Source organism: Mirounga angustirostris, unplaced genomic scaffold, assembly GCF_029215605.1.
Source record: "Mirounga angustirostris isolate CCGP_5_RB_7025 unplaced genomic scaffold, mMirAng1.0.hap1 SCAF_6, whole genome shotgun sequence".
Taxonomy (NCBI): Eukaryota; Metazoa; Chordata; class Mammalia; order Carnivora; family Phocidae; genus Mirounga; species Mirounga angustirostris.
In genome coordinates, this window is record NW_026991714.1 from 27986295 (window position 1) to 27998682 (window position 12388).

Here is a 12388-nt window from a genome sequence, read left to right on the forward strand (position 1 = left end):
TAGGTCGACAGTTTATGCACTTTTAACTAGAACAATAGACTACATGTGAGTACGTTTGAAAACCAAATACTGGGGTGCCGGGTTGGCTCAGTCAGCTAAGCATCTGCCTTCCACTGGGGTCATGATCTCAGAGTCCTGGGATCAAGCCCCATGTGGGGGGCTCCCTGCTCAGCAGGGAGTCTGCTTCTCCTTCTCCCTGTGCCCCTCCCTCCCATTCATGCTCTCTCTTTCAAATAAATAGATAAAATCTTAGGAAGGAAGAAAGAAAAAAAGAAAGAAAGCAAGCCAAATACTAAGGAGCACCCATCCTAGGTCGGGGCCTGCCCTGAAGCCTGGGATCATTGGGGAACAGCCAGCCCTGGGGTTCCGCAGGCCCTGTGGCTATATCCTCTGAGGCAGGCAGCATCTTGGCCTGCCCTACACCTCCCGCTGACAGTTCTCCTCCTGAAGAAAACTTTGGCTTTCACCAAAACAGGCCAACTTTTTCATCCACCGCACATCTTCCTCACTGGAAACCGTCCCCACCTCCAAGTAGGATTTTATCTGTGAATTATGGTGATACTAGGGAAAATCAGCATCAGCCTCAAACAGCTATTTCACTTAGGGCCAGAGACTTCCTAAACAAGCAGTTCAGGTAAACTGTGGTTAACAAAACAAGATGGAGTATTAACACACCCAAACCCGGTTGTTACTCTCCACTGGTTAGGTTTTGAGAGGATAAGACTCAGTCCCCAGAGATGTTCAGAGGCAAGGACTCAGGGAACAAAAAGCCTCCATTGGCCGGCCTTTCATAGAGATCTCATCTCCGGGTCCTGGCAAGTGGGTGAACCATCCTCCTCCACCCTGCTTAACGGGGACCTCACCCACCTCGGGCCCACCACCCTTTAGGAAGGAACGGGGTGCCAGCCAGGGCGCGGCAGCCCGGGAAAATAGATTAGACCTCTTTCCCCGAGTGCCCCCGGACGCCAGCAGGCGCAGGCCGTACCGCGGAGGCGCGAGAGCTCCCCGCGCAGCCCACCCGCCGGCCGGGCTCGGGGCGAGGGAGGGGCGCGCGCTCGGGTGCGAGCCGGACACGGCCGGGCAGCGGCGGCGCGGGAGGGGGGCGGCGGCGGCGGCGGCGGCGGCGGCGGAGGAGGAGGGCGCTGAAGCCACACCCATCGGCGAGCGGATCCGGGGGCAGCGAGTCGTCGGCCGCTGCGCTCGAGCCTCCGCCCGCACCGAGCCGCGGGACCCGGGCCGCACCGGGGAGGGGCCGCTCCGGGCCGCAGCGCGAGGGCAGCGAGGGGCGGCGGGCAGCCGGCACCGGGCGGGGCCGGCGGCAGCGACCATGATCGCTTTGTTCAACAAGCTGCTGGACTGGTTCAAGGCCCTGTTCTGGAAGGAGGAGATGGAGCTCACGCTGGTCGGGCTGCAGTACTCGGGCAAGACCACCTTCGTCAACGTGATCGCGGTACGGGGGCGCGGGGCGCGGGGCGCGGGCCCGGGGCGCCTGCCGAGGGTCGGGCCTGTCTCGGCCCGCGCCGCGCCCTGGTGAGCCGGGGTCGCCGCCTGGCATGGCCGGGCACCGCCGGGCGCCGGGCGGGGGAGGAGCGGGCCCGGGCGCTTGGGGCCTAGCACGGCCCGCGGGGGACCCGGGTGGCGCGCGACCCGCTCTCCCGTCCGGGCCGGGATGGCACGGCTGGGGGGGGGGGCGGGCGGGGAAGGGGGACGAGGACACGGGCTGGGGCCCTGGGACTGGCGGCCGCAGGGGGTCACGAGGTAGGAGGGAACCGCCGCCTGCAGAGACAGGCCCCCTCCGGTCCCCGCGCATGGGGGCATGATGGGGCGAAAGTGCCCGGGCCTGCCCGCCCCGCGTGCGGAGGGTCGTGGGACCCGGCGGCTGGAGCGGCTTGGGGAAGGGGGCTTGGGCGAGCTCAGCCCCACCCGGAGGCTTTAACCCCTCTCTGCCGGAAGAGGAAGCCCCGCGCTATTGAGGGGGAGGGGACCCGCCCCCTGGGGATAGTGGAATCAGCTGAGGCCCTTGGCTCGCGCCCAGACTCCTCCCCTCCAGGAACCCGCGGCGTCTTCGCTGGGGGTCTGGGGAGGGTGGCATCGGGAAGGGAGTTTGGAGTCTCCGCCTGGCTCAGAAGTTGCAGCTGGAGGTGCCTCGGACCAGAGGACGAGTTTGGAGGGGCGCTGCCCACTCTGGGGACACGGGAGAGAGGGGCTCTGAGGCCTTTGGGTAGTCGAGTCCGAGGTGGGCAGTTTTCAGTCTTTCGCTGCCCGGGAGTGGTGGGGAAGGAGTTAAAATGTGTCTCAAAAAAAGGGAAGACGAGCTCCCTGGGGGTGTGAGCTGAGGCTGCAGTGATGGCTGCGGCCTGCTTTAAAGAACCTGGCAGGACTGGGCGTGTGGGGCTCAGGGAGGCTTGGGGCAGGGGGCGCTGGGGTTGTCGCGGCCCGGCCCCAGTCCCCATACTAGGGTTTCTGAGAATTGTGAATCGGCCCCATACTGGCCCCAAACGCGCATCCTAAGAGAGGTCAGCGAGGAAGTGTGGCCAGGCAGCCTAGGTACCGCCCCGCGTCCGGAAGAGAGCCCCCTGACGGATCGCAGCATCCCAGAGGCGCGAGTGCAGACGGAGGGCTGGAGCCTGGAGCTGCGGGTACCCCGTGGCCACATGTTTGGGTACCCGCTTCCCTTTCCAAACATGCTTGGCGGATGACCTCTGCCCCTTCCTCCACCCCATGGTTCCTGGCTCCTCATCGGACAGGGCAGGACCTTCAGGCCCCCGCTGGGTGTTTTGGCGTGATGGTTTCCTAGCCAGCATGCACCCCTGAGCTCCCGTCTGCCCAGGCTCTGGGCCTAGAGTCTGGCCTCTAGTTAGATAGGGCATTGACTCGGGCTCTTGGGCCCCTTGGAAGCATAGTGCATAGTGCCTGGACTCTGATCCTGCAGCCCGGGGTGGCTTGGCTTCTAGGCATTTCCATCTGGGAGGTGTCTCCAGGGTAAGGCCAAGAGGAGGAAGTTCCTGCTGCTCTAATGGCTCAGCCTCCGTGTCCCCTCCAGTCCCCAGGGAAACTCTCCTCATGGAGCGTTTCTGAAAGCCATGCTCCTGGCCAGAGACCCACAGGTCCCCGGGGGGTTTCCACTTCCTGGTCAGGAGGGCTTCCCCTGGACCTGCATCATATCTAAAACAGGAACAGAGCTCAGGAGTCACAAATGACACTGTCAGGGGCAGAGTTTCTGAGAGGTACAGGGAGTGCGCCCCCCACCCCGTGCATTCCCCTTTCTAATATTCAATCTGCCACTTCGGCTTGCACATCCTAAAAGTGCAAGCAAAATTTCCCTTTAAAGAGGCTTCCCAAGAAAAACCACCCCTTGTGGACTTCAGTGGGAGTTCCAGCATCAGGGGAACCTGTGTTCTCGGATCTCCAGGGCGCCGGCACTGGTATTTCTGCCCACCTTGTGCATAACCACAGTAGAGTGTCTTTCAGAAAGAAATGAAGAATTGGGACCCCTGGGCTCTGTTCCTATGCCCACTACTGACTCTCTGAATCACCTTTGCCTGTTCATTTGGCATCTGTTTGTCTCAGCTTTTTCCCCCTTTGGCTTTTTCTACTCGCTATATGAGGTCTGACTGTAAATAGAAATGGAGTTGATATGTCTAGCCGCTCAGCAGGCTAATGTGAACTGGAAAAAATAATTATATAGAGACTTCACAATGCTTGTAAGAACCTAAAACTGATCTTTTGAGTTCTTCTGAAAAAGTTGTGATGTAGAAAGGAGATGTTTTGCCTGAGGGAACCAAGAGAGCCATTTTCAAATATTTCAAGCCGTTTAAAGCCATTTAAATATGTAAAGGCCGTCACATGGAAGAATGCATCTCGGGGTACCCAAGCCTCTGGAACAAGGGATGGGAGTTACAAGAAGATGGATTTTTGACTCATTATAAAGAACTCTCAGAGACCTGGAGCCCACCCGAGAGGGAATGAGCCAGAGCGAGAGGGAATGAGCCAGAGCGAGAGGGAATGAGCCAGAGCGTATTCAAGTGAGGCCAGAGGTTAGACCACATGACTTTGGGGTTACTTCTAACCTTAAATGAGGAGCTTGTGAGATCAGCAGGCATTAGCAGGGAAATGAAGTCATAACCTGGTTCCAGCTTAGCTTTGGTTCACAGCTGAACTGGAAATATGGGTGCCCGGGAGCCTGGTTCCCTGGCAGTCCTCCTACCCAGGAGCACATTCGGCCAGGCTAGGCTTTTCCTTTATCCGGGAGCCTGTGGGTCTTCTAGTTCCCAGAGATGCGAGATGGGTCCTCATGCTATATCCAGGCCATTTCCAAGCACTCTGTGAGCCTTATTTGCCAGTTTCTAGAAACAAAAACCCTTCTCCCCATTTCACAGAAGGAAAATTTGAGGCCCAGAGAGGTTGAAGTGCCTTGTCCAAGCTCCTCCATGATGAGTGATTAACAAAAACTGGGCTTTCTTCTTCAGACCTTTATGTTCTTCATGAGCCCAGATGAGGAGGAGTGGACTTTGGTCCAGCAGATGCCCCCACCCTGGCACCCTGCTGGGTTTGAGACTTAGACTGCATGTGGTTAGGGTCTCCATCCTTAGGGAGAATAGAAGCCATCCTCCTTCAGGGCACTCCTTTCTCTCAGTGATTCCTAACTTTTAGGGCTCTTGGGCCCTTTTGATATCTGATAAAAATAAGAGACCCTTAGGGCGCCTGGGTGGCTCAGTCGGTTAAGCGTTCAACTCTTGGTTTCCGCTCAAGTGATGATCTCAGGGTCGTGAGATTGAGCCCTGAGTCAGGCTCCACACTGGGCGTGGAGCTGGGTTAAGATTCTCTCTCCGGGGCGCCTGGGTGGCTCAGTTGTTAAGCGTCTGCCTTCGGCTCAGGTCATGATCCCAGGGTCCTGGGATCGAGCCCCACATCGGGCTCCCTGCTCGGCCAGGAGCCTGCTTCTCCCTCTCCCACTCCCCCTGCTTGTGATCCCTCTTTAGCTGTCTCTCTCTCTGTGTCAAATAAATAAATAAAAAATCTTAAAAAAAAAAATTCTCGGGGCGCCTGGATGGCTCAGTTGGTTAAGCGACTGCCTTTGGCTCAGGTCATGATCCTGGAGTCCCGGGATCGAGTCCCGCATCGGGCTCCCTGCTAGGCGGGAAGCCTGCTTCTTCCTCTGACCCTCTCATGCTCTCTCTATCTCGTTCTCTCTCTCAAATAAATAAATAAAATCTTAAAAAAAAAAAATTCTCTCTCCGTTTGCCCCGCACCCCCTGCTTGCTCTCTCTCCCTCTAAAAAAACAAAAACAAAACACACATTAGAAACCCTTTCCCCAGAGAAATGTCCATACAAACAGAAACTTTGCACATGCAGATTGGGTGCAATTTCAGGGGGTTCAGGGACTCTCTGAAGTTCATCTGTGGCCCACAGGTTAGGAACCCTTGCTCCACCTTGTCACGAGCATCAGTCATGGGGACTCACTTCTCACTTCCAAGGGCCTTAGTTAATGAGTCTGAGTGATTCTTGCAGATAAAAGGGAATCAATCCCTCTCATTCAGATGGGACCTCAGGAGTCTTCACTCAGGCCTACAGGCTCTGAATAAGAAATCATCATCTCCTACATCTTGGCTAATGGTCAGAGCCCCTGACTTCTGTATGTGACATGAGGTAAATTATTCCTGCCACCTGGCAGAAGAAAATGGCATGGTACAGAGACAAGGCTGTCACCCTCAGATTCAAGGCTAAATAAGCCCCATCTCCTGCATCTGGGGGAGGAGGGTGGTAAGCAGAAGTGTCCTACATGGGAACATGAAGATGACCTTGGAGGGAGTTTGGCCTGGCCTTACTTCAGGCCTGGGGCTAGTTTAGAGCAATCTAGACATCTTGGAGATGATTCAGAGGGGGAGACATGAAGATCATTGGAATTTGAAAATGGGGCGCCTGGATGGCTCAGTTGGTTAAGCAACTGCCTTCGGCTCAGGTCATGATCCTGGAGTCCCGGGATCGAGTCCCATATCGGGCTCCCTGCTCAGCAGGGAGTCTGCTTCTCCCTCTGACCCTCCTCCCTCTCATGCTCTCTGTCTCTCATTCTCTCTCTCACAAATAAATAAAATCTTAAAAATAAATAAACAAATAAAAGAATTTGAAAATGGGTTATGGGATATGGAATTATAGTCAACTTCTTATTCAGCAAACATTTGCTAATGTTGTTAATGGGGGCATGGTTCCCCTCCCCAGGAAGCTCTCAGTCTAGTGGGAGACAACATGAGTCAACAAGGAATGTAGAGTATGGATTATTCGCCCTAACAAACAGAGTATAGTGCAAATAAACCAGAACCATGGATAATCCAGAAATTGCTTCGTGTGCAGTGCATTTTGGGGTGGCCTATTTACCTTCCATCAAAGTATTTACTGCTCATTTGAAGATACGTCTGCTTCCCTTGAGATTCCCCCCTGTTTGCCCTGACCTGTTTGAGGTCCTTCTGCTGGCAGCTGATTGCTCTTCTGCTCCACTGGAGACTCAGTGCAGTAAAGGAGCTTCCATTGCGACAGAGAGATGGTGGTTAGACCTTAGGAAGAATTTTTTCTCTGTCTAGGCTGAGAGACTTTGAGGCGGGCAGGAGAAGACAGGGCCTCTTATTCACAGGAGAGCCGTGTGGAGTGGGTGGACACCTGAGTTGTTGATGGCCGTCCTGCCTGAAAGCAAGGGACTCAGGAGATGGCCCCGTGCCCCTTGCAGAGGGTGCCTGTGACGCTCTGGCCTGGCCTCTGCTTTATTCTTGGCAGCCCTTGCCTGCCAGGGACACACATCTGGGTTCTGTCGACTTGGACCCCTTTTCCAATTCTGACTCTTCCTTCCAGTCAGGACAGTTCAATGAGGATATGATCCCCACTGTGGGTTTCAACATGCGCAAAATCACCAAAGGGAATGTGACCATCAAGGTGAGTGGCAGGAAGCCAAAAACTCTGGGCACACGCTCACTCGGGGCCACAGAAGACCACCTGTGTGCCTGCTGGGGCGGGGCCCCCAGAACGAGTTGGGGAGGGTATCTGAGACCCCTGGGAGGAGAAGCTGAAGGAGGGCAGAGGCTTGGAGAGGTGGGAAAAGAGCACAGAACTTCTGAGGCAGTCAGAGGGGTGTAGGCACAGGAGGGATGGAGAGCAAACCAGTCCCTGGGTGGGGGAGGGGGACGGGAAGCCAAGATGGGTTTGGTTGCCTGCCTGCTGCTGAGACCATGTTGCCCTCTTCTCACTCAGCTCTGGGACATCGGGGGACAGCCCCGGTTCCGCAGCATGTGGGAGCGCTACTGCCGAGGAGTGAGTGCCATCGTGTAAGTGCAGAGCCGGGTTAGATATGGGGCTCAGCCTCCCCGGCTTCCCCCCCAGCCTCACCGCCTGCGGGGACCCCTCCCCGGCTTCCCCCCCAGCCTCACCGCCTGCGGGGACCCCTCCCCGGCTTCCCCCCCACCTCACCGCCTGCGGGGACCCCTCCCCGGCTGCCCCCCCACCTCACCACCAGCGGGGACCCCTCCCCGGCTGCCCCCCCAGCCTCACCGCCTGCAGGGACCAGAGGCGCAGAGCTGGATTAGTCACAGTCCTTGGTTCAGGGTACACTTTCCGGTCCATACGAAGCCTGCCTTTGCTTCGCTTCACGTGCTGCGTGTTTCTTGCCTGCAAAACGCTCTGAGCACCTCCCGGCCAACCTGAGAGCCAGAGCATCAACCAGCCGAAAGTACCTGTGTCTCCCTGCCTCCCCCACCCTAGAATCACCACTCTCTTGAAATTTGTATAATTTAAATGATTTGTTCCCTTGCTTTTTAAAAATAATTTTATCCTACATATATATGCCCAACAAAAGATTGTTTTGTTTTTGTTGTGTTTGACCTCATTTTTTAGAAGTATCTTGCTGTAAGAAAATCTGGGGCTGCCTTTGCTTTGTTCACTCAACCAGGGCTAGTCTTCCCGTGGAGACTGAAGAGGGTCATTTTGGAAGGGATTTACACCTAATCTTAAAGGGCCAGGCTTCACCCCTACGTGACAGCTTGTCCAGAGGGGACTTTGGGATGACAGGATGATGACAGGCCGTGGGGGAGGCCCCTAGCCCATAGATCCAGAGATGCCCAAGCCCCAGCAAGATGTTTCCTCCTGCGAGCGCAGCTTCTGTTCCTACCTCTCGGCCTGTAGTGTCATCATGCTTGTCCCCACCTGCTGTCCCCCAGGTACATGGTGGACGCTGCTGACCAGGAGAAGATTGAGGCCTCCAAGAATGAGTTGCACAACCTACTGGACAAACCCCAGCTGCAGGGCATCCCGGTCAGCAGCCTAATGGAGTGGGAGGGGAGGGAGCCCGCTGGGAAGTCACTGGGGGCAGGGCGGGAGGCAGGTGAAGGCGGTCGGGGTGGGGGGAGGGGAAATGGCTATCCTGGCGCAGCGGCCCTGGACCTAGTCCCTGTCCTCCCTTCTCTGTAGGTCTTAGTCCTGGGTAACAAGCGAGACCTTCCGGGAGCATTGGATGAGAAGGAGCTGATTGAGAAAATGTGAGTTTGGTTATTCTTCTCTGTCCTTCCTCCCTGCTCCCCAAATTTCCCAGGCAACGGAGAGACGGCTTGCTGCTGCTCTCAGTATCCGCCACACGGTGGCAGCAGAGCCCGCCTCGCCCGGAGCCTCGCCCTCCCGGTGTAGCTCCTTCAGCAGGAAAAGGGCTCTGTTGCCCCCAGCCCCAGGCCCCTTGGGCAGTCCTAGCCTCAGCAGGTTCTCCTCTGGCTCCCCCCCAGGAATCTTTCTGCCATCCAGGACCGAGAGATCTGCTGCTACTCCATCTCCTGCAAAGAAAAGGACAACATTGGTGCGCGTGGGTATGGGGGAGTTGCTGACGTTCTGGGAACAGCCACAGGGCGAGGGGAGGAGCAGAGAGGCACTCCTGGGGATTCCCATTCAGTGGCTCTCAAAGCTTTTCCCTCCACAACTTTCCCTGAAGCCCAAAGCTCGAATCTTCTCCTGGGGTGGGACCGGTGTCCAGGGAGCTCAGATTCTGAGCATTACCCCAGCTCTGCCCTTGACTGGTTGTGTGATCTTAGGCCAATCACTCCCTTGCGTGGGCCTCACGTCCCGCACTGTAACATCACAGGGTTGGATCAGGCAGTCCCCGCTGTGACATCCCCCGGCTCCGGCTTTCCCAGCACCCACCCCCCCCACCCCCCACCCCCCGCCACGCATCCGGGGCTGTTTGGAGCTTGATGGCTCTGGGCTTCTGGTGCCCTTAGAGCTGATCCCCAGTTGCAGTTTCGGAAGCCCTGGGCTTATGCCACGCCCCTGGGTGTTTGCTCCCCACCTCCCCAGTCCGCCCAGCACGGGAAGGCCTCTAAACTTCTCCGTTGTCCTCCACCCAGACATCACCCTACAGTGGCTTATTCAACACTCAAAGTCACGGAGAAGCTGAGACCGCGGTCCTTCCCCCTCGGACCAGGGACCTGCTGTCATCCAAACCCGAAGCCGAGCTCCCCGCCCACCCCGCCGTCCCCCCTAAGCCTGCCCCTCCTCACTCAGCGTGGGGAGGGGCCCTCTGGGGATCCCAGAGTCCTGTTCTGCTGAGGTTTGAACTCCTGATTTTATTGTAAAATAAACTGCTCCCATTCTGGTCCCCTAACCTCTGGCCCTCCCCCTTCCCTCTGTTCCCCCCCCCCCCCCCGCTTCCGTCCCCTTAACAGCCCAGGCCCCACAGCCCCTGCCCTCCACTCTCCCGTGTCCCACCCCTACGCTGCCCTTTTCAACACTCTTCTGTTATTGTCCTGTGTGTACAGTATATATATGTATATATATTTTAATTTTTTAATTTAAGCAAAGACTAAAATCACCCATTTGATGCTGCAGGGGCCCATCAGGATCTGGGAGGGGGGCGGTGTGGAAGGAAGGCAAGAGAGGCAGGGCTGGCTCTGGGCAGGTTGAGATTAGGAAAGTGAGCGCCCCTAGGGCAGGTACCAGCCTGGGCACTGGTGGCCGTCCCCATGTCCCGTTTGTTTCCACTTCTCAGTCTGGCTTGTCCCTGCAGTGCTTGAATGTCACAGGCTGACAGGAGCGTCCAGAGGTGCCCCTCTCTGCCCCCAGTCTCAGCAGGGCCACCGGGCACACCCGAGTGCCAGAGACAACCGGGCCAAAGGGGCAGGAGGCCAGCCTCCACGCGGCCCCGGCAGCCCCTCCTGCCCCTTCCTAGGGCCCCCAACTCCATGGGCCACCTCATTTTCTGTTCTCATTTTGCAGAGTTGCACAAGGAGAGAACTCAGCATGGGGGGTTGGTTCTTTGGGTTTTGTTTTCTGTTTGTTTATTTGTTTAATTTAATGATTTGTAAAGTGACGTTCCTCTTCCTTTTTTACACTTTTAGCTCATATTTAACCTCTGTTTGGAAAATGATTCTTGTAACTGTACATTTTTTTGCCTCCTAACAACAAGAATAAATGACCAGTTTTGTGTTGGGGGGGCGTCCGGGGCTGGTTATTTGTCTGTAGACACCGCGGGAGGACTGGCGGGCCCGCACACTGGGCACAAACAGCCACAGAGAGCAAGGCACGCGCTCATGCTGGGCACACAATGGCACCTCACAAAGCAGCCTCCCGCATGTGTGCCTGGGCCTTGCCCGGCCTCCTCCTCCCTCCCTCGTCAGACTTGCATGCGGTCCCGGCTCTGAGCTTGCAGCTGCCAAGGGGAGCCCAGCAAGTCTGTGGGCTGGGGGTCCGCATGGCGGGAGTGTGGGCCTGCATCCCGATGTGTGCAGGCCTGAGCCTCTGGTTCCCAAGAGTCCATTCAGAACCCCACCTGGCAGCCAGAGCTGGGCCGAAGCCGGAACTCTGTCCCCACCCATGATGAGCCAGTTACTTGTCCTCTAGGGCCTTTAGGGCCCGATGGCATCCCTCCTTCCCTGCTCCCCTTCTAGTGTCAGTGCTCCTGGTTTTCTGGGAGAGGGTGCCCCATTATCCCTCTGCCCAATCTCAGTCCTCTCCCCCGCTTGACCCCAACCTCAGAGCTGGTCCCCCCTCCTCCTCACCCACAGCTGCTGCCGTAGAGCCTTGTGGGCCCTGCTTACCCAAATCCGGGGCCATCTTGACCCAGTTTTGCAGCAAGCCCCGCCTCCCCCCTGCTTGCCCCCCCCCCCAGCCTCCCTCCCCGCCGGAAAAGGGAGCAGGCCCCTACAGCTGCTCCATGCCCTCTCGTCCTGCCTCTGTAGGAAGAAGGAGCCACAGGGTTTGCTAAGATCTGGGAGCAGGGAGCCCAGGGCTCAGAGTTCTGAGCCTGTTGGCTCTGAACACCAGCCCTTTCTTGGGGCCCAGGGCTTCCTCCTGGAGGCACTTTTCTCGTCAGAAATCACTTGCCTCAGGGGAGTCTGAGGAAAGAACGTGGATGGAATTTGGCAAAGGGAGCAAAATGATTTTAGGGTGTCTTCCAGCTCTAAGGAATAGGAAATGTGCCCCCTGGTTAAGGAGGTCGAAGCTGGGGCCAGCCTGCCCCTGTGCTCCCCCTGCTGCAGAGGCTGCCCCTGGCCTGGGAGGCCGGAAGAGGCCTGTCACTCATACGGGGAGCAGGACGGGGGCAGGTGTCAGGGTTGACCTGCCTTTCCCCGTCCTGAATCCCCCGATGAGGGGCAACATCTGAGATTAGTCAGGATGAGCTGGTGATGAGCAAGTAGGCATCCTCCTACCGCCCTGTCTGCACACAGCAGGTGCCTAATAGGGCCTGAAGAACTTGTGAAACTTGGGCAGGGAACAGACTTGGGCGTCTATCTGTAAATCCTCATGCTTGGGGCCCTTTGAAGTGCCAAAGCCTGGATGAGTTTTGAGAGTACCCTGGCCAAGCCTACTCTGTAGTACTAGAGAATTCATTTCCCAAAAGGAGGAAAGGAAGAAAAGGTGCCAGGCGTCATGCCAGATGCTTTATGTATCTTGTCCCATTTCACAACTGTAGTCCTCTGAGAGAGGGGTTATTCCCATTTTATGGATGAGGAAACTGAGAGGCTCAGTAACCATCCAGTCTGATTGGAGGGAGGCGATTCTCACCGCGAAGCGCTGGTGCTCTCCCAGCGGAGGGGGGAGGCTCAGTGGGTTGCCCTCCCCCCCCCCCACCCCACCCCGGATCAGGGGTCTGAGGGCTGGTCTAAAGTTCGCCCTGATGGAGAGGGAGAATGTCTGCGCTGCCTCTGAGCATCCCAGCTCAAATCCACCGCCCACCACTGTGCCAACCTGCTCCCCCATCCCAAGCCTGGGACCCCTAAGCAACAAATGCCACATTGTTCCGCCAGCTGGCCCAGGCTGGAGGGACAGTGGCTCTTTCCCAAGGCCCTGATGGCCTGCTGACTAATCTTGCAAGCCACTCACGTTGGCAGGCGTGGGAGGCCGAGGTGGTGGCTGGGCCCCGGA

The 12388-nt window shown here is 57.2% G+C and overlaps 1 protein-coding gene across 6 annotated transcripts; it reads left to right on the forward strand.

Annotated features, from left to right (window-relative positions):
* Window positions 1–1145: 1145 nt before the first annotated feature.
* Window positions 1146–10453, forward strand: ARL8A (ADP ribosylation factor like GTPase 8A). Of its 6 annotated transcripts, none has more exons than XM_064594005.1 (7): window positions 1146–1450; window positions 6845–6925; window positions 7241–7314; window positions 8203–8296; window positions 8453–8520; window positions 8735–8834; window positions 9373–10453. In XM_064594005.1, exons 1-7 carry the CDS (start codon window positions 1328–1330, stop codon window positions 9598–9600), a joined length of 768 nt encoding a protein of 255 aa, XP_064450075.1. In that variant the 5' UTR covers window positions 1146–1327; the 3' UTR covers window positions 9601–10453. The 6 variants fall into 6 exon arrangements, with proteins under 6 accessions (XP_064450075.1, XP_064450077.1, XP_045732990.1 ...); XM_064594007.1 differs by having other exon boundaries at window positions 8735–8838; window positions 9373–9521; XM_045877034.3 differs by having other exon boundaries at window positions 1147–1450; window positions 8735–8828.
* Window positions 10454–12388: the final 1935 nt, after the last annotated feature.